The sequence below is a fragment of the Oncorhynchus keta genome, chromosome 5 (assembly GCF_023373465.1).
Source record: "Oncorhynchus keta strain PuntledgeMale-10-30-2019 chromosome 5, Oket_V2, whole genome shotgun sequence".
Classification (NCBI taxonomy): domain Eukaryota; kingdom Metazoa; phylum Chordata; class Actinopteri; order Salmoniformes; family Salmonidae; genus Oncorhynchus; species Oncorhynchus keta.
Window position 1 is genome coordinate 37,420,037 of NC_068425.1, and position 19,551 is coordinate 37,439,587.

The 19,551-nt window shown below is 49.7% G+C and overlaps 1 protein-coding gene, 27 non-coding genes and 1 pseudogene across 28 annotated transcripts in view; all 29 read right to left on the reverse strand.

Moving 5' to 3' along the window:
• Positions 1–19,551, reverse strand: part of LOC127930286 (cytokine-like nuclear factor N-PAC) — a 47,586-nt gene that overhangs the window by 11,929 nt on the left and 16,106 nt on the right. The window contains 3 exon segments of the mRNA XM_052519842.1: positions 11,355–11,428; positions 13,741–13,791; positions 19,115–19,168. Coding sequence (XP_052375802.1) covers positions 11,355–11,428; positions 13,741–13,791; positions 19,115–19,168 — 179 coding nt within the window.
• LOC127930395 (small nucleolar RNA SNORD35) lies at positions 284–367 on the reverse strand. The gene has a single exon (XR_008138055.1). It is a non-coding gene; the product is annotated as a small nucleolar RNA SNORD35 (small nucleolar RNA).
• Positions 729–812, reverse strand: LOC127930391 (small nucleolar RNA SNORD35). Its single transcript, XR_008138051.1, has one exon. It is a non-coding gene; the product is annotated as a small nucleolar RNA SNORD35 (small nucleolar RNA).
• On the reverse strand, positions 1,102–1,184 carry LOC127930409 (small nucleolar RNA SNORD35). Its single transcript, XR_008138069.1, has one exon. It is a non-coding gene; the product is annotated as a small nucleolar RNA SNORD35 (small nucleolar RNA).
• On the reverse strand, positions 1,322–1,404 carry LOC127930404 (small nucleolar RNA SNORD35). Its single transcript, XR_008138064.1, has one exon. It is a non-coding gene; the product is annotated as a small nucleolar RNA SNORD35 (small nucleolar RNA).
• LOC127930417 (small nucleolar RNA SNORD35) lies at positions 1,613–1,693 on the reverse strand. The gene has a single exon (XR_008138077.1). It is a non-coding gene; the product is annotated as a small nucleolar RNA SNORD35 (small nucleolar RNA).
• Positions 1,900–1,980, reverse strand: LOC127930418 (small nucleolar RNA SNORD35). The gene has a single exon (XR_008138078.1). It is a non-coding gene; the product is annotated as a small nucleolar RNA SNORD35 (small nucleolar RNA).
• Positions 2,398–2,479, reverse strand: LOC127930412 (small nucleolar RNA SNORD35). Its single transcript, XR_008138072.1, has one exon. It is a non-coding gene; the product is annotated as a small nucleolar RNA SNORD35 (small nucleolar RNA).
• Positions 2,611–2,686, reverse strand: LOC127930420 (uncharacterized; annotated as a pseudogene).
• On the reverse strand, positions 2,824–2,909 carry LOC127930398 (small nucleolar RNA SNORD35). Its single transcript, XR_008138058.1, has one exon. It is a non-coding gene; the product is annotated as a small nucleolar RNA SNORD35 (small nucleolar RNA).
• On the reverse strand, positions 3,044–3,126 carry LOC127930392 (small nucleolar RNA SNORD35). Its single transcript, XR_008138052.1, has one exon. It is a non-coding gene; the product is annotated as a small nucleolar RNA SNORD35 (small nucleolar RNA).
• Positions 3,523–3,604, reverse strand: LOC127930415 (small nucleolar RNA SNORD35). Its single transcript, XR_008138075.1, has one exon. It is a non-coding gene; the product is annotated as a small nucleolar RNA SNORD35 (small nucleolar RNA).
• On the reverse strand, positions 3,689–3,772 carry LOC127930396 (small nucleolar RNA SNORD35). The gene has a single exon (XR_008138056.1). It is a non-coding gene; the product is annotated as a small nucleolar RNA SNORD35 (small nucleolar RNA).
• Positions 3,933–4,015, reverse strand: LOC127930410 (small nucleolar RNA SNORD35). Its single transcript, XR_008138070.1, has one exon. It is a non-coding gene; the product is annotated as a small nucleolar RNA SNORD35 (small nucleolar RNA).
• On the reverse strand, positions 4,112–4,195 carry LOC127930400 (small nucleolar RNA SNORD35). The gene has a single exon (XR_008138060.1). It is a non-coding gene; the product is annotated as a small nucleolar RNA SNORD35 (small nucleolar RNA).
• LOC127930411 (small nucleolar RNA SNORD35) lies at positions 4,348–4,430 on the reverse strand. Its single transcript, XR_008138071.1, has one exon. It is a non-coding gene; the product is annotated as a small nucleolar RNA SNORD35 (small nucleolar RNA).
• On the reverse strand, positions 4,481–4,560 carry LOC127930422 (small nucleolar RNA SNORD35). The gene has a single exon (XR_008138081.1). It is a non-coding gene; the product is annotated as a small nucleolar RNA SNORD35 (small nucleolar RNA).
• LOC127930421 (small nucleolar RNA SNORD35) lies at positions 4,761–4,842 on the reverse strand. Its single transcript, XR_008138080.1, has one exon. It is a non-coding gene; the product is annotated as a small nucleolar RNA SNORD35 (small nucleolar RNA).
• LOC127930402 (small nucleolar RNA SNORD35) lies at positions 4,887–4,970 on the reverse strand. The gene has a single exon (XR_008138062.1). It is a non-coding gene; the product is annotated as a small nucleolar RNA SNORD35 (small nucleolar RNA).
• On the reverse strand, positions 5,095–5,179 carry LOC127930414 (small nucleolar RNA SNORD35). Its single transcript, XR_008138074.1, has one exon. It is a non-coding gene; the product is annotated as a small nucleolar RNA SNORD35 (small nucleolar RNA).
• On the reverse strand, positions 5,263–5,344 carry LOC127930419 (small nucleolar RNA SNORD35). The gene has a single exon (XR_008138079.1). It is a non-coding gene; the product is annotated as a small nucleolar RNA SNORD35 (small nucleolar RNA).
• On the reverse strand, positions 5,474–5,556 carry LOC127930403 (small nucleolar RNA SNORD35). The gene has a single exon (XR_008138063.1). It is a non-coding gene; the product is annotated as a small nucleolar RNA SNORD35 (small nucleolar RNA).
• Positions 5,800–5,881, reverse strand: LOC127930416 (small nucleolar RNA SNORD35). The gene has a single exon (XR_008138076.1). It is a non-coding gene; the product is annotated as a small nucleolar RNA SNORD35 (small nucleolar RNA).
• LOC127930413 (small nucleolar RNA SNORD35) lies at positions 6,020–6,101 on the reverse strand. Its single transcript, XR_008138073.1, has one exon. It is a non-coding gene; the product is annotated as a small nucleolar RNA SNORD35 (small nucleolar RNA).
• On the reverse strand, positions 6,465–6,547 carry LOC127930405 (small nucleolar RNA SNORD35). The gene has a single exon (XR_008138065.1). It is a non-coding gene; the product is annotated as a small nucleolar RNA SNORD35 (small nucleolar RNA).
• Positions 6,762–6,845, reverse strand: LOC127930408 (small nucleolar RNA SNORD35). The gene has a single exon (XR_008138068.1). It is a non-coding gene; the product is annotated as a small nucleolar RNA SNORD35 (small nucleolar RNA).
• LOC127930401 (small nucleolar RNA SNORD35) lies at positions 7,432–7,515 on the reverse strand. The gene has a single exon (XR_008138061.1). It is a non-coding gene; the product is annotated as a small nucleolar RNA SNORD35 (small nucleolar RNA).
• LOC127930406 (small nucleolar RNA SNORD35) lies at positions 10,066–10,148 on the reverse strand. Its single transcript, XR_008138066.1, has one exon. It is a non-coding gene; the product is annotated as a small nucleolar RNA SNORD35 (small nucleolar RNA).
• LOC127930407 (small nucleolar RNA SNORD35) lies at positions 10,214–10,296 on the reverse strand. Its single transcript, XR_008138067.1, has one exon. It is a non-coding gene; the product is annotated as a small nucleolar RNA SNORD35 (small nucleolar RNA).

Below are 19,551 nucleotides of genomic sequence, written 5' to 3' on the forward strand. Positions count from 1 at the left end.
TTGACTAGGGACGTTTCGTCAACGCCACAACGGCTTGGAAGACCACCGTGAGGAAAACATCACTTGCAGCAGAGTTGACTAGCGGACGTTTCGTCAACGCCACAACGGCTTGGAAGACCACCGTGAGGAAAACATCACTTGCAGCAGAGTTGACTAGCGGACGTTTCGTCAACGCCACAACGGCTTGGAAGACCACCGTGAGGAAAACATCACTTGCAGCAGAGTTGACTAGCGGACGTTTCGTCAACGCCACAACGGCAGGAAGACCACCGTGAGGAAAACATCACTTGCAGCAGAGTTGACTAGCGGACGTTTCGTCAACGCCACAACGGCTTGGAAGACCACCGTGAGGAAAACATCACTTGCAGCAGAATTGACTAGCGGACGTTTCGTCAACGCCACAACGGCTTGGAAGACCACCGTGAGGAAAACATCACTTGCAGCAGAGTTGACTAGCGGACGTTTCGTCAACGCCACAACGGCTTGGAAGACCACCGTGAGGAAAACATCACTTGCAGCAGAGTTGACTAGGGACGTTTCGTCAACGCCACAACGGCTTGGAAGACCACCGTGAGGAAAACATCACTTGCAGCAGAGTTGACTAGCGGACGTTTCGTCAACGCCACAACGGCTTGGAAGACCACCGTGAGGAAAACATCACTTGCAGCAGAGTTGACTAGGGACGTTTCGTCAACGCCACAACGGAGAAGACCACCGTGAGGAAAACATCACTTGCAGCAGAATTGACTAGGGGACGTTTCGTCAACGCCACAACGGCTTGGAAGACCACCGTGAGGAAAACATCACTTGCAGCAGAATTGACTAGCGGACGTTTCGTCAACGCCACAACGGCTTGGAAGACCACCGTGAGGGAAAACATCACTTGCAGCAGAGTTGACTAGGGGACGTTTCGTCAACGCCACAACGGCTTGGAAGACCACCGTGAGGAAAACATCACTTGCAGCAGAGTTGACTAGCGGACGTTTCGTCAACGCCACAACGGAAGAAGACCACCGTGAGGAAAACATCACTTGCAGCAGAGTTGACTAGGGGACGTTTCGTCAACGCCACAACGGCTTGGAAGACCACCGTGAGGAAAACATCACTGCAGCAGAGTTGACTAGGGACGTTTCGTCAACGCCACAACGGCTTGGAAGACCACCGTGAGGAAAACATCACTTGCAGCAGAGTTGACTAGGGGACGTTTCGTCAACGCCACAACGGCTTGGAAGACCACCGTGAGGAAAACATCACTTGCAGCAGAGTTGACTGGGGACGTTTCGTCAACGCCACAACTTGGAAGACCACCGTGAGGAAAACATCACTTGCAGCAGAGTTGACTAGGGACGTTTCGTCAACGCCACAACGGCTTGGAAGACCACCGTGAGGAAAACATCACTTGCAGCAGAGTTGACTAGGGGACGTTTCGTCAACGCCACAACGGCTTGGAAGACCACCGTGAGGAAAACATCACTTGCAGCAGAGTTGACTAGGGGACGTTTCGTCAACGCTGCAAACGGCAGGAAGACCACCGTGAGGAAAACATCACTTGCACAGAGTTGACTAGGGACGTTTCGTCAACGCCTGCCTGGAAGACCACCGTGAGAAAACATCACTTGCAGCAGAGTTGACTAGGGACGTTTCGTCAACGCCACAACGGCTTGAAGACCACCGTGAGAAAACATCACTTGCAGCAGAGTTGACTAGCGGACGTTTCGTCAACGCCACAACGGCTTGGAAGACCACCGTGAGAAAACATCACTTGCAGCAGAGTTGACTAGCGGACGTTTCGTCACGCCACCTAGAAGACCACCGTGAGGAAAACATCACTTGCAGCAGAGTTGACTAGGGGACGTTTCGTCACGCCACAACGGCTTGAAGACCACCGTGAGGAAAACATCACTTGCAGCAGAGTTGACTAGGGCGTTTCGTCAACGCCACAACGGCTGGAAGACCACCGTGAGGAAAACATCACTTGCAGCAAGTTGACTCGGACGTTTCGTCAACGCCACAACGGCTGGAAGACCACCGTGAGGAAAACATCACTTGCAGCAGAATTGACTAGCGGACGTTTCGTCAACGCCACAACGGCTTGGAAGACCACCGTGAGGAAAACATCACAGCAGAGTTGACTCACGTTTCGTCAACGCCACAAATCTGGCCTGAAGACCACCGTGAGAAAACATCTCAGCAGAGTTGACTCGGACGTTTCGTCAACGCCACAACGGCTTGGAAGACCACCGTGAGAAAACATCACTTGCAGCAGAGTTGACTGAGGGCGTTCGTCAACGCCACAACGGCTTGGAAGACCACCGTGAGGAAAACATCACTTACAGCAGAGTTGACTGGGGACGTTTCGTCAACGCCACAACGGCTTGGAAGACCACCGTGAAAACATCACTTGCAGCAGAGTTGACTAGGGACGTTTCGTCAACGCCACAACGGCTTGGAAGACCACCGTGAGAAAACATCACTTGCAGCAGAGTTGACTAGGGACGTTTCGTCAACGCCACAACGGCTTGGAAGACCACCGTGAGGAAAACATCACTTGCAGCAGAGTTGACTAGGGGACGTTTCGTCTCACGGCTGGAAGACCACCGTGAGGGAAAACATCTTGCAGCAGAGTTGACTACGTTTCGTCAACGCCACAACTTGGAAGACCACCGTGAGGAAAACATCACCTGCAGCAGAGTTGACTAGCCGTTTCGTCAACGCCACAACATCAGGAAGACCACCGTGAGGAAAACATCACTTGCAGCAGAGTTGACTAGGGGACGTTTCGTCAACGCCACAACGGCTTGGAAGACCTCCGTGAGGAAAACATCACTTGCAGCAGAGTTGACTAGGGGACGTTTCGTCAACGCCACAACGGCTTGGAAGACCACCGTGAGAGGAAAACATCACTTGCAGCAGAGTTGACTAGGGGCGTTTCGTCAACGCCACAACGGCTTGGAAGACCACCGTGAGAAAACATCACTTGCAGCAGAGTTGACTAGGGGACGTTTCGTCAACGCCACAATGGAAGACCACCGTGAGGAAAACATCACTTGCAGCAGAGTTGACTAGGGGCGTTTCGTCAACGCCACAACGGCTTGGAAGACCACCGTGAGGAAAACATCACTTGCAGCAGAGTTGACTAGGGGACGTTTCGTCAGCCTACAACGGCAGAAGACCACCGTGAGGAAAACATCACTTGCAGCAGAGTTGACTAGGGACGTGAGGTCAACGCCACAACGGCTTGGAAGACCACCGTGAGAAAACATCACTTGCAGCAGAGTTGACTAGGGACGTTTTCAACGCCACATACTTGGAAGACCACCGTGAGGAAAACATCACTGCAGTTGAAAATCAACGCCACAACTTGGAAGACCAACGTGAAAACATCACTTGCAGCAGAGTTGAAGGGACGTTTCGTCAGCCACAACGGCAGAAGACCACCGTGAGAAATCATCACTTGCAGCAGAGTTGACTGGGGACGTTTCGTCAACGCCACTCACGGCGGAAGACCACCGTGAGAAAACATCACTTGCAGCAGAGTTGACTAGGGGACGTTTCGTCACGCCACAACGGCTTGGAAGACCACCGTGAGAAAACATCACTTGCAGCAGAGTTGACTAGGGGACGTTTCGTCAACGCCTGCAACGGCAGGCTTGGAAGACCCCGTGAGGAAAACTGGGGAAAGACCATCTCACTTGCAGCAGAGTTGACTAGCGGACGTTTCGTCAACGCCACAGCGGCTTGGAAGACCACCGTGAGGAAAACATCACTTGCAGCAGAGTTGACTGGGCTTGGAAGACCACCGTGAGGAAAACATCAGCAGAACGCCACAACGGCTTGGAAGACCACCGTGAGGAAAACATCACTTGCAGCAGAGTTGACTAGCGGACGTTTCGTCAACGCCACAACGGCAGAAGACCACCGTGAGGAAAACATCACTTGCAGCAGAGTTGACAGGGACGTTTCGTCAACGCCACAACGTCCTTGGAAGACCACCGTGAGGAAAACATCACTTGCAGCAGAGTTGACTAGGGACGTTTCGTCAACGCCACAACGGCTGGACCACCGGAGAAAACATCACTTGCAGCAGAGTTGACCACCGTGAGGAAACACATCACTTGCAGCAGAGTTGACTAGGGGACGTTTCGTCAACGCCACAACGGCTTGGAAGACCACCGTGAGGAAAACATCACTTGCAGCAGAGTTGACTCAGCAGCAGAATTGACTAGGGGACGTTACGTCAACGCCACAACCTGGAAGACCACCGTGAGGAAAACATCACTTGCAGCAGAGTTGACTAGGGGACGTTTCGTCAACGCCACAACGGCAGAAGACCACCGTGAGAAAACATCACTTGCAGCAGAGTTGACTAGGGGACGTTTCGTCAACGCCACAACGGCTTGGAAGACCACCGTGAGAAAACATCACTTGCAGCAGAGTTGAGAGTCAACGCCACAACGGCAGAAGACCACCGTGAAAAGCATCACTTGCAGCAGTTGACTAGGGGACGTTTCGTCAACGCCACAACGGCAGAAGACCACCGTGAGGAAAACATCACTTGCAGCAGGTACGTTTGACTAGACCACCGTGAGGAAAACATCACTTGCAGCAGAGTTGACTAGGATCGTCAACGCCACAACGGCTGGAAGACCACCGTGAGGAAAACATCACTTGCAGCAGAGTTGACTAGCGGACGTTTTCAACGCCACAACGAGCTTGGAAGACCACCGTGAGGAAAACATCACTTGCAGAACCAGGGGACATCACTTGCAGCAGAGTTGACTAGCGGACGTTTCGTCAACGCCACAACGGCTTGGAAGACCACCGTGGAAAACATCACTTGCAGCAGAGTTGACCAGGACGTTTCAGTCATACAAGACCTGAAAACATCACTTGCAGCAGAGTTGACTAGCGGGCGTTTCGTCAACGCCACAACGGCTTGGAAGACCACCGTGAGGAAAACATCACTTGCAGCAGAGTTGACAGGGGCGTTCGTCACGCCACAATAGAAGACCACCGTGAGGAAAACATCACTTGCAGCAGGTTGACTAGGACGTTTCGTCCGCCTGTCCATGGAAGACCACCGTGAGGAAAACATCACTTGCAGCAGAGTTGACTAGGGGACGTTTCGTCAACGCCACAACGTCCATGGAAGACCACCGTGAGGAAAACATCACTTGCAGCAGAGTTGACTAGGACGGACGCGTTGAAGACCACCGTCAGGACCAACATCCCAGCAGAGTTGAAGACCACCGTGAGAAAACATCACTTGCAGCAGAGTTGACTAGGGACGTTTCGTCAACGCCACAACGGCAGAGAAGACCACCGTGAGAAAACATCACTTGCAGCAGAGTTGACTAGGGGACGTTTCGTCAACGCCACAACGGCTTGAAGACCACCGTGAGGAAAACATCATTCAGCAGAGTTGACTAGGGGACGTTTCTCAACGGATTGGAAGACCACCGTGAGGAAAACATCACTTGCAGCAGAGTTGACTAGGGACGTTTCGTCAACGCCACAACGGCTTGGAAGACCACCGTGAGGAAAACATCACTTGCAGCAGAGTTGACTAGCGGACCGTCACGCCACAACGGGAAGACCACCGTGAGACTTGGCACACGGTCCCCCAACGGCTTGCAGAAGACCACCGTGAGGAAACATCACTTGCAGCAGAGTTGACCGGACGTTTCGTCAACGCCACAACGGCTGGAAGACCACCGTGAGAAAACATCACTTGCAGCAGAGTTGACTAGGGGACGTTTCCGTCAACGCTACATAGCTTGGAAGACCGTGAGGAAAACATCACTTGCAGCAGAGTTGACTAGCGGACGTTTCGTCAACGCCCTGTCCATGGAAGACCACCGTGAGGAAAACATCACTTGCAGCAGAGTTGACTAGCGGACGTTTCGTCAACGCCACAACGGCTTGGAAGACCACCGTGAGGAAAACATCACTTGCAGCAGAGTTGACTAGGGACGTTTCGTCAACGCCACAATAATGGAAGACCACCGTGAGGAAAACATCACTTGCAGCAGAGTTGACTAGGGACGTTTCGTCAACGCCACAACGGCTTGGAAGACCACCGTGAGAAAACATCACTTGCAGCAGAGTTGACTAGGGGACGTTTCGTCAACGCCACAACGGCTTGGAAGACCACCGTGAGGAAAACATCACTTGCAGCAGAGTTGACTAGCGGACGTTTCGTCAACGCCACAACGGCTTGGAAGACCACCGTGAGGAAAACATCACTTGCAGCAGAGTTGACTAGGGACGTTTCGTCAACGCCACAACGGCTTGGAAGACCACCGTGAGGAAAACATCACTTGCAGCAGAGTTGACTAGCGGACGTTTCGTCAACGCCACAACGGCTTGGAAGACCACCGTGAGGAAAACATCACTTGCAGCAGAGTTGACTAGGGACGTTTCGTCAACGCCACAACGGCTTGGAAGACCACCGTGAGAAAACATCACTTGCAGCAGAGTTGACTAGGGACGTTTCGTCAACGCCACAACGGCTTGGAAGACCACCGTGAGGAAAACATCACTTGCAGCAGAGTTGACTAGGGACGTTTCGTCAACGCCACAACGGCTTGGAAGACCACCGTGAGGAAAACATCACTTGCAGCAGAGTTGACTAGGGGACGTTTCGTCAACGCCACAACGGCTTGGAAGACCACCGTGAGGAAAACATCACTTGCAGCAGAGTTGACTAGGGGACGTTTCGTCAACGCCACAACGGCTTGGAAGACCACCGTGAGGAAAACATCACTGCAGCAGAGTTGACTAGCGGACGTTTCGTCAACGCCACAACGGCTTGGAAGACCACCGTGAGGAAAACATCACTTGCAGCAGAGTTGACTAGGGACGTTTCGTCAACGCCACAACGGCTTGGAAGACCACCGTGAGAAAACATCACTTGCAGCAGAGTTGACTAGCGGACGTTTCGTCAACGCCACAACGGCTTGGAAGACCACCGTGAGAAAACATCACTTGCAGCAGAGTTGACTAGCGGACGTTTCGTCAACGCCACAACGGCTTGGAAGACCACCGTGAGGAAAACATCACTTGCAGCAGAGTTGACTAGCGGACGTTTCGTCAACGCCACAACGGCTTGGAAGACCACCGTGAGGAAAACATCACTTGCAGCAGAGTTGACTAGGGGACGTTTCGTCAACGCCACAACGGCTTGGAAGACCACCGTGAGGAAAACATCACTTGCAGCAGAGTTGACTAGGGACGTTTCGTCAACGCCACAACGGCTTGGAAGACCACCGTGAGGAAAACATCACTTGCAGCAGAGTTGACTAGCGGACGTTTCGTCAACGCCACAACGGCTTGGAAGACCACCGTGAGGAAAACATCACTTGCAGCAGAGTTGACTAGGGGACGTTTCGTCAACGCCACAACGGCTTGGAAGACCACCGTGAGAAAACATCACTTGCAGCAGAGTTGACTAGGGGACGTTTCGTCAACGCCACAACGGCTTGGAAGACCACCGTGAGGAAAACATCACTTGCAGCAGAGTTGACTAGGGACGTTTCGTCAACGCCACAACGGCTTGGAAGACCACCGTGAGGAAAACATCACTTGCAGCAGAGTTGACTAGCGGACGTTTCGTCAACGCCACAACGGCTTGGAAGACCACCGTGAGGAAAACATCACTTGCAGCAGAGTTGACTAGCGGACGTTTCGTCAACGCCACAACGGCTTGGAAGACCACCGTGAGGAAAACATCACTTGCAGCAGAGTTGACTAGGGGACGTTTCGTCAACGCCACAACGGCTTGGAAGACCACCGTGAGGAAAACATCACTTGCAGCAGAGTTGACTAGGGGACGTTTCGTCAACGCCACAACGGCTTGGAAGACCACCGTGAGGAAAACATCACTTGCAGCAGAGTTGACTAGGGGACGTTTCGTCAACGCCACAACGGCTTGGAAGACCACCGTGAGGAAAACATCACTTGCAGCAGAGTTGACTAGGGACGTTTCGTCAACGCCACAACGGCTTGGAAGACCACCGTGAGGAAAACATCACTTGCAGCAGAGTTGACTAGGGGACGTTTCGTCAACGCCACAACGGCTTGGAAGACCACCGTGAGGAAAACATCACTTGCAGCAGAGTTGACTAGCGGACGTTTCGTCAACGCCACAACGGCTTGGAAGACCACCGTGAGGAAAACATCACTTGCAGCAGAGTTGACTAGCGGACGTTTCGTCAACGCCACAACGGCTTGGAAGACCACCGTGAGGAAAACATCACTTGCAGCAGAGTTGACTAGGGGACGTTTCGTCAACGCCACAACGGCTTGGAAGACCACCGTGAGGAAAACATCACTTGCAGCAGAGTTGACTAGCGGACGTTTCGTCAACGCCACAACGGCTTGGAAGACCACCGTGAGGAAAACATCACTTGCAGCAGAGTTGACTAGCGGACGTTTCGTCAACGCCACAACGGCTTGGAAGACCACCGTGAGGAAAACATCACTTGCAGCAGAGTTGACTAGGGGACGTTTCGTCAACGCCACAACGGCTTGGAAGACCACCGTGAGGAAAACATCACTTGCAGCAGAGTTGACTAGCGGACGTTTCGTCAACGCCACAACGGCTTGGAAGACCACCGTGAGGAAAACATCACTTGCAGCAGAGTTGACTAGAAAACATCACTTGCGGACGTTTCGTCAACGCCACAACGGCTTGGAAGACCACCGTGAGGAAAACATCACTTGCAGCAGAGTTGACTAGCGGACGTTTCGTCAACGCCACAACGGCTTGGAAGACCACCGTGAGGAAAACATCACTTGCAGCAGAGTTGACTAGCGGACGTTTCGTCAACGCCACAACGGCTTGGAAGACCACCGTGAGGAAAACATCACTTGCAGCAGAGTTGACTAGCGGACGTTTCGTCAACGCCACAACGGCTTGGAAGACCACCGTGAGGAAAACATCACTTGCAGCAGAGTTGACTAGCGGACGTTTCGTCAACGCCACAACGGCTTGGAAGACCACCGTGAGGAAAACATCACTTGCAGCAGAGTTGACTAGGGACGTTTCGTCAACGCCACAACGGCTTGGAAGACCACCGTGAGGAAAACATCACTTGCAGCAGAGTTGACTAGGGGACGTTTCGTCAACGCCACAACGGCTTGGAAGACCACCGTGAGGAAAACATCACTTGCAGCAGAGTTGACTAGGGGACGTTTCGTCAACGCCACAACGGCTTGGAAGACCACCGTGAGGAAAACATCACTTGCAGCAGAGTTGACTAGGGGACGTTTCGTCAACGCCACAACGGCTTGGAAGACCACCGTGAGGAAAACATCACTTGCAGCAGAGTTGACTAGCGGACGTTTCGTCAACGCCACAACGGCTTGGAAGACCACCGTGAGGAAAACATCACTTGCAGCAGAGTTGACTAGGGGACGTTTCGTCAACGCCACAACGGCTTGGAAGACCACCGTGAGGAAAACATCACTTGCAGCAGAGTTGACTAGCGGACGTTTCGTCAACGCCACAACGGCTTGGAAGACCACCGTGAGGAAAACATCACTTGCAGCAGAGTTGACTAGGGGACGTTTCGTCAACGCCACAACGGCTTGGAAGACCACCGTGAGGAAAACATCACTTGCAGCAGAGTTGACTAGGGGACGTTTCGTCAACGCCACAACGGCTTGGAAGACCACCGTGAGGAAAACATCACTTGCAGCAGAGTTGACTAGCGGACGTTTCGTCAACGCCACAACGGCTTGGAAGACCACCGTGAGGAAAACATCACTTGCAGCAGAGTTGACTAGCGGACGTTTCGTCAACGCCACAACGGCTTGGAAGACCACCGTGAGGAAAACATCACTTGCAGCAGAGTTGACTAGCGGACGTTTCGTCAACGCCACAACGGCTTGGAAGACCACCGTGAGGAAAACATCACTTGCAGCAGAGTTGACTAGCGGACGTTTCGTCAACGCCACAACGGCTTGGAAGACCACCGTGAGGAAAACATCACTTGCAGCAGAGTTGACTACGGACGTTTCGTCAACGCCACAACGGCTTGGAAGACCACTGTGAGGAAAACATCACTTGCAGCAGAGTTGACTAGGGACGTTTCGTCAACGCCACAACGGCTTGGAAGACCACCGTGAGGAAAACATCACTTGCAGCAGAGTTGACTAGCGGACGTTTCGTCAACGCCACAACGGCTTGGAAGACCACCGTGAGAAAACATCACTTGCAGCAGAGTTGACTAGGGACGTTTCGTCAACGCCACAACGGCTTGGAAGACCACCGTGAGGAAAACATCACTTGCAGCAGAGTTGACTAGCGGACGTTTCGTCAACGCCACAACGGCTTGGAAGACCACCGTGAGGAAAACATCACTTGCAGCAGAGTTGACTAGCGGACGTTTCGTCAACGCCACAACGGCTTGGAAGACCACCGTGAGGAAAACATCACTTGCAGCAGAGTTGATTTTATTCCTTTCCTTGTTAATACACACAGAGTGAACAGCCTGTATTAACTGATGAAATATAGGAGAGACATGGAGATAATACAGTTATATATATTACTGGGAGTGATACTGTTACATATATATATATATATTACTACAGTATCTCCTACCGTTTGTCTGTGGGAGTAATACTGTTACATATATATATATATATATTATTACAGTATCTCCAACCGTTTGTCTGTGGGAGTAATACTGTTATATATATTACTACAGTATCTCCTACAGTTTGTCTGTGGGAGTAATACTGTTACATACATACATACATACATACATACATACATACATACATACATACATACATACTACTACAGTATCTCCTACCGTTTGTCTGTGGGAGTAATACTGTTACATGTATATATATATATTATTACTGTTACATACACATATATATTACTACAGTATCTCCTACCGTTTGTCTGTGGGAGTAATACTGTTACATGTATATATATATTATTACTGTTACAAACACATACATACTACTACAGTATCTCCTACCGTTTGTCTGTGGGAGTAATACTGTTACATGTATATATATATATATATATTACAGTATCTCCTACCGTTTGTCTGTGGGAGTAATACTGTTACATATATATTACTACAGTATCTCCTACCGTTTGTCTGTGGGAGTAATACTGTTACATGTATATATATATATATATATATATATATATATATATATATATATATATATTACAGTATCTCCTACCGTTTGTCTGTGGGAGTAATACTGTTACATACACATATATATAACTACAGTATCTCCTACCGTTTGTCTGTGGGAGTAATACTGTTACATGTATATATATATTATTACTGTTACATACACATATATATTACTACAGTATCTCCTACCGTTTGTCTGTGGGAGTAATACTGCCATTGATGGCAGTGCTGTCTGCAGCTTGGATAGACGTTGACCTCGTGTCCTGTACAGACCAAACAAAAACACCACCGTCATTTTAACAGGCGCATCGAGAGTAGAAACATACTGTATCTACTGGGTCTTAATATCTGATCTAGTACTTGCTGTCTGTATGAAAATAAATGCCATTCGGTATGTGCATGTAGGAAGCACCACGGGGCTCTGTGGTATAAATAGACTTCCTCAGAGTGAAGACTGAAACCAAGGACATAGATTCATGTGATGAATATACACACGTCTGAAACCCACATGCAAAACCAACACTGGAAGTAGCCAGCTCTACATAACATACACACGTCTGAAACCCACATGCAAAAAACATCCATCTCCACATCTACAAAATATGCAAAACCAACGCTGGTAGTAGCCAGCTCTACATAACACACACCTCCATCTGAAACCCACATGCAAAACATCCATCTCCACCTCTACATAATATAAACCTCCATCTGTAGCCCCCTACATAACATACACCTCCATCTGTACCCCCTACATAACATACACCTCCATCTGTACCCCTACATAACATACACCTCCATCTGTACCCCTCTACATAACATACACCTCCATCACCTCTACATAACATACACCTCCATCCACCCCTACATAACATACACCTCCCACCTCTACATAACATACACCTCCACCTCTACATAACATACACCTCCACCCCTACATAACATACACCTCCACCCCTACATAACATACACCTCCACCCCTACATAACATACACCTCCACCTCTACATAACATACACCTCCACCCCTACATAACATACACCTCCACCCCTACATAACATACACCTCCACCTCTACATAACATACACCTCTACATAACATACACCTCCACACATAACATACACCTCCACCCCTACATAACATACACCTCCACCCCTACATAACATACACCTCCACCTGTACATAACATACACCTCCACCTGTACATAACATACACTACATAACATACACCTCCACATAACATACACCTCCACCTCTACATAACATACACCTCCACCTCTACATAACATACACCTCCACCCCTACATAACATACACCTCCACCCCTACATAACATACACCTCCACCCCTACATAACATACACCTCCACCCCTACATAACATACACCTCCACCTCTACATAACATACACCTCCACATAACATACACCTCCACCTCTACATAACATACACCTCCACCTCTACATAACATACACCTCCACCTCTACATAACATACACCTCCACCTCTACATAACATACACCTCCACCTCTACATAACATTCACCTCCACCTCTACATAACATACACCTCCACCTCTACATAACATACACCTCCACCTCTACATAACATACACCTCCACCTCTACATAACATACACCTCCACCCCTACATAACATACACCTCCACCTCTACATAACATACACCTCCACCCCTACATAACATACACCTCCACCTCTACATAACATACACCTCCACCTCTACATAACATACACCTCCACCTCTACACAACAACATACACCTCCACCCCTACATAACATACACCTCCACCTCTACATAACATACACCTCCACCTCTACATAACATACACCTCCACCTCTACATAACATACACCTCCACCTCTACATAACATACACCTCCACCTCTACATAACATACACCTCCACCTCTACATAACATACACCTCCACCTCTACATAACATACACCTCCACCTCTACATAACATACACCTCCACCTCTACATAACATACACCTCCACCTCTACATAACATACACCTCCACCTCTACATAACATACACCTCCACCTCTACATAACATACACCTCCAGCTGTACCTCCTAAGGCGAGCCAAAGTAGACTCAGACAGCAAATAGAGAATGGTACTGAGGGTGAGTGAGTGAAGAGGTCAAGCATTAAGACTGTCACAAATGGCACCCTATTCCCTATATAGACTGTCACAAATGGCACCCTATTCCCTATATATACACACACAAATGGCACCCTATTCCCTATATAGACGGACACAAATGGCACCCTATTCCCTATATAGACGGTCACAAATGGCACCCTATTCCCTATATAGACGGTCACAAATGGCACCCTATTCCCTATATAGACGGTCACAAATGGCACCCTATTCCCTATATAGACGGTCACAAATGGCACCCTATTCCCTATATAGACGGACACAAATGGCACCCTATTCCCTATATAGTGAACTACTTTTGACCAGAATGACCAGAAGGTTAAAGCAGTGCCTGAATTCGGGGGGTGGAGAAGAACCCAGGGCCCTAATTACAGGATCCATTTGAGACAGACTGCTTGCTCACCTCCTCAACGATCTTCAGGCGTTTACTGATCGGCTCCATAGACGAGGCAGGCTGAGGAGGGGAGAGGAAAGGTTCAACGGACAGACATTAGTTTACACACAAACAAACAGTGGTGCTAATGCTAACATCCCCTTAAAACCAGCACACTGGATGCATCCCAAAACAGCACTGCGTTCCCTTTATAGTGCACTACTGGTGACCAGGGTCCCAGACGGGGCTTTGGCCAAACGTAGCCATTCACTCACTGACTGAACAGAGACACTTTTTATTCCCAGTTCTGGTGGTGTCGTTGAACGGCTAAGCTAATGCTAGCTAGGGTTTGTAGCAGGCTGCTAGGCCTGCTTTGGTAACACAGACGAGGACGGTGTGATTTCACTAATTCAGTTTTCGAGTTGATTCATCCAATTCAAGGAGGAAGTAGAAAATGAGAGGGGGATTTATATTTTTAAAATATATATTTTTAAATAGTTTTATACACATACAGAGTTGCTAACTTTCCACTGAAGCTGTGTTATGGAGCGTCTTCTTGAGTTTGTGTAAATTCACTCTGAATCTCTCTCAGACAATATACATAGTCTGTGTGTGTGTGACTATAGTGGAGGTGTCAAACCCACTTTCCCCAGGGGCCGCATTCAATCTCCCACCAGTTCCGGAGGGCCGCAATGAAAATGTATAAATGATCCTGTCAAAATGTGCCAAAATAGTCCTCTATCCATCATTTTTGGGGAAATGTGATGCTTCCTGACTGTCTAGACGTTGGAGGTTTGTGCTGTACTAGTAGTTTCTGGTGTACTAGTAGTTTCTGGTGTACTAGTAGTTTCTGGTGTACTAGTAGTTTCTGGTGTACTAGTAGTTTCTGGTGTACTAGTAGTTTCTGGTGTACTAGTAGTTTCTGGTGTGTGACTAGACGTTGGAAGTTTGTGCTGTACTAGTAGTTTCTGCTGTACTAGTAGTTTCTGGTGTGTGACTAGACGTTGGAAGTTTGTGCTGTACTAGTAGTTTCTGGTGTACTAGTAGTTTGTGCTGTACTAGTAGTTTCTGGTGTACTAGTAGTTTCTGGTGTACTAGTAGTTTCTGGTGTACTAGTAGTTTCTGGTGTACTAGTAGTTTCTGCTGTACTAGTAGTTTCTGCTGTACTAGTAGTTTCTGCTGTACTAGTAGTTTCTGCTGTACTAGTAGTTTCTGCTGTACTAGTAGTTTCTGGTGTGTGACTAGACGTTGGAGGTTTCTGCTGTACTAGTAGTTTCTGGTGTACTAGTAGTTTCTGGTGTACTAGTAGTTTCTGGTGTGTGACTAGACGTTGGAGGTTTGTGCTGTACTAGTAGTTTCTGCTGTACTAGTAGTTTCTGGTGTACTAGTAGTTTCTGGTGTACTAGTAGTTTCTGGTGTACTAGTAGTTTCTGGTGTACTAGTAGTTTCTGGTGTACTAGTAGTTTCTGGTGTACTAGTAGTTTCTGCTGTACTAGTAGTTTCTGGTGTGTGACTAGACGGAGGTTACTGGTGTACTAGTAGTTTCTGGTGTACTAGTAGTTTCTGTTGTGTGACTAGACGTTGGAGGTTTCTGCTGTACTAGTAGTTTCTGGTGTGTGACTAGACGTTGGAGGTTTCTGCTGTACTAGTAGTTTCTGGTGTACTAGTAGTTTCTGGTGTGTGGCTAGACGTTGGCGGTTTGTGCTGTACTAAAATAAGGCAAGGCATTATGGAACTCAGAGTGCATAGTGTTGCCTGAGGAGGGGGAGATTCAAAGTGCATAGTGTTGCCCGAGGAAGGGGAGATTCAGAGTGCATAGTGTTGCCTGAGGAGGGGGAGATTCAGAGTGCATAGTGTTGCCTGAGGAGGGGGAGATTCAGAGTGCATAGTGTTGCCCGAGGAGGGGAAGATTCAGAGTGCATAGTGTTGCCTGAGGAGGGGAGATTCAGAGTGCATAGTGTTGCCCGAGGAGGGGAGATTCAGAGTGCATAGTGTTGCCTGAGGAGGGGGAGATTCAGAGTGCATAGTGTTGCCTGAGGAGGGGGAGATCCAGAGTGCATAGTGTTGCCTGAGGAGGGGGAGATTCAGAGTGCATAGTGTTGCCTGAGGAGGGGGAGATCCAGAGTGCATAGTGTTGCCTGAGGAGAGGGAGATTCAGAGTGCATAGTGTTGCCTGAGGAGGGGAGATCCAGAGTGCATAGTGTTGCCTGAGGAGGGGAGATTCAGAGTGCATAGTGTTGCCTGAGGAGGGGAGATCCAGAGTGCATAGTGTTGCCTGAGGAGGGGGAGATCCAGAGTGCATAGTGTTGCCTGAGGAGGGGGAGATTCAGAGTGCATAGTGTTGCCTGAGGAGGGGGGAGATTCAGAGTGCATAGTGTTGCCTGAGGAGGGAGATCAGAGTGCATAGTGTTGCCTGAGGAGGGGGAGATCCAGAGTGCATAGTGTTGCCTGAGGAGGGGAGATTCAGAGTGCATAGTGTTGCCTGAGGAGGGGGAGATTCAGAGTGCATAGTGTTGCCTGAGGAGAGGGAGATTCAGAGTGCATAGTGTTGCCTGAGGAGGGGAGATCCAGAGTGCATAGTGTTGCCTGAGGAGGGGGAGATTCAGAGTGCATAGTGTTGCCTGAGGAGGGGAGATCCAGAGTGCATAGTGTTGCCCGAGGAGGGGAGATTCAGAGTGCATAGTGTTGCCTGAGGAGGGGAGATTCAGAGTGCATAGTGTTGCCCGAGGAGGGGAGATTCAGAGTGCATAGTGTTGCCTGAGGAGGGGAGATTCAGAGTGCATAGTGTTGCCTGAGGAGGGAGAGATTCAGAGTGCATAGTGTTGCCTGAGGAGGGAGAGATTCAGAGTGCATAGTGTTGCCCGAGGAGGGGAGATCCAGAGTGCATAGTGTTGCCTGAGGAGGGGGATTCAGAGTGCATAGTGTTGCCCGAGGAGGGGGAGATTCAGAGTGCATAGTGTTGCCTGAGGAGGGGGAGATTCAGAGTGCATAGTGTTGCCTGAGGAGGGGAGATTCAGAGTGCATAGTGTTGCCTGAGGAGGGGAGATTCAGAGTGCATAGTGTTGCCTGAGGAGGGGAGATTCAGAGTGCATAGTGTTGCCTGAGGAGGGGGAGATTCAGAGTGCATAGTGTTGCCTGAGGAGGGGGAGATTCAGAGTGCATAGTGTTGCCTGAGGAGGGGGAGATTCAGAGTGCATAGTGTTGCCTGAGGAGGGAGAGATTCAGAGTGCATAGTGTTGCCTGAGGAGGGGAGATTCAGAGTGCATAGTGTTGCCTGAGGAGGGGGAGATCCAGAGTGCATAGTGTTGCCTGAGGAGGGGATTCAGAGTGCATAGTGTTGCCCGAGGAGGGGAGATTCAGAGTGCATAGTGTTGCCTGAGGAGGGGGAGATTCAGAGTGCATAGTGTTGCCCGAGGAGGGGAGATTCAGAGTGCATAGTGTTGCCTGAGGAGGGAGATTCAGAGTGCATAGTGTTGCCTGAGGAGGGGGAGATTCAGAGTGCATAGTGTTGCCCGAGGAGGGGAGATTCAGAGTGCATAGTGTTGCCTGAGGAGGAGAGATTCAGAGTGCATAGTGTTGCCCTCCAGAGTGCATAGTGTTGCCCGAGGAGGGGGAGATTCAGAGTGCATAGTGTTGCCTGAGGAGGGGAGATTCAGAGTGCATAGTGTTGCCTGAGGAGGGAGAGATTCAGAGTGCATAGTGTTGCCTGAGGAGGAGAGATTCAGAGTGCATAGTGTTGCCCGAGGAGGGGAGATCCAGAGTGCATAGTGTTGCCTGAGGAGGGGGGATTCAGAGTGCATAGTGTTGCCCGAGGAGGGGGAGATTCAGAGTGCATAGTGTTGCCTGAGGAGGGGAGATTCAGAGTGCATAGTGTTGCCCGAGGAGGGGAGATTCAGAGTGCATAGTGTTGCCTGAGGAGGGGGAGATTCAGAGTGCATAGTGTTGCCTCAGAGTGAGTGTTGGAGGAGGGGAGATTCAGAGTGCATAGTGTTGCCTGAGGAGGGGAGATTCAGAGTGCATAGTGTTGCCCGAGGAGGGGGAGATTCAGAGTGCATAGTGTTGCCTGAGGGGGAGATTCAGAGTGCATAGTGTTGCCTGAGGAGGGGGAGATTCAGAGTGCATAGTGTTGCCCGATGAGGGGGAGATTCAGAGTGCATAGTGTTGCCTGAGGAAGTAGTGAATTATATAGGGAATAGGGTTTTGGATTCTGGTCAAAAGTAGTGCACTATACAGGGAATAGGGTTTTGGATTCTGGTCAAAAGTAGTGCACTATACAGGGAATAGGGTTTTGGATTCTGGTCAAAAGTAGTGCACTATACAGGGAATAGGGTGCCACCTGGGATGCAGGAAGGATTCAGAGAGAAATCCATGCAAGAGCAGCAGGATAGAGAGAAGGGAGGGAAGGGAGGTCTACAAACAATACATTTCACGTGCTTCCAGACTAAATAAACCATCTAATTAATTTCTTTCATTAAAAACGGTGCCCCATAGAAGTACCAGTGAAATGTAAAAGGAATCGCCACAGTAGTGTACAGATAAACATTTACATTGAATTAAAGTACCTAATAAAACTGAACTACACCACAAAGGTCCTTCTGTAGCTCAGTTGTATTATATTATTATTATATTATTATATTATTATTATATTACACAGAAAAAGGTAGGGGAAGAAAGGGTTAATCAATGATCAATTGAGAAAACAGTTAACAAGCAACAGAAAAATAAAAAGGTCTCCAAACAGTCTGCTTCCTGATTCTATACCCTTCTCCTGAAGGGTGCACTGGCACACTCCCCATGGTGGGTTTAAAAAGCACCGGACCAGCGCCGGCTAAGCACCGGCCCAGCACCGGACCAGCGACCAGCGCCGGCCAAGCACCGGACCAGCGCCGGCCAAGCACCGGACCAGCGCCGGCCAAGCACCGGACCAGCGCCAGCCAAGCACCGGACCAGCGCCGGCCAAGCACCGGACCAGCGCCGGACCAGCGCCGGCCAAGCACCGGACCAGCGCCGGCTAAGCACCGGACCAGCGCCGGCTACGCACCGGCTGGACGAAGTCAGTTTCCACCATTCTGAAATCCATGATGGGGAGCATAAGAGTCTTCAAGAGAAGGATAGACAATTGGAACGCAGACGCTATTCCTATGAAGCTCATACACACTCCTATGTTATTCTCCCACCTAACAGAGTAGGGTGAAGTTGCCCGTAGACGCTGATCTTGGGTCAGATTAGCATGGGGGAGGGAAAGCTGATTCTAGATCTGTACCTAGGGGAACCTCACCCCAGAGTCCTTAAATCCCCAACAGTGTGCAGTCACAGTGCAACAGCTGCAAAACTAACCAGCCCCCCCCACTCCCACAAACTAAGCAAAAATGTTGAACAAACGTTCAGCAAACTTTCCTCTTACCTTCTCAGTCTGGCTGAGCAGAAAGTGGTGGAAATGGGGATCATCCCGTACTGGCTACAATGGAAGAGAGTTCAACTGGTGAAATGGGGATCATCCTGTACTGGCTACAATGGAAGAGGCTTCAGTATTCTCTAAACTGGTAGTACTACTAGCGGTATTCTCTAAACCTCTAGCGGTATTCTCTAAACCTCTAGCGGTATTCTCTAAACCTCTAGCGGTATTCTCTAAACCTCTAGCGGTATTCTCTAAACCTCTAGCGGTATTCTCTAAACCTCTAGCGGTATTCTCTAAACTGGTAGTACTACTAGCAGTATTGTCTAAACCAGTACCCCCAACCCTGGTTCCCCGCCGGTACCCGTATCCTCTAACCTCCCGCCGGTACCCGTATTCTCTAACCTCCCGCCGGTACCCGTATCCTCTAACCTCCCGCCGGTACC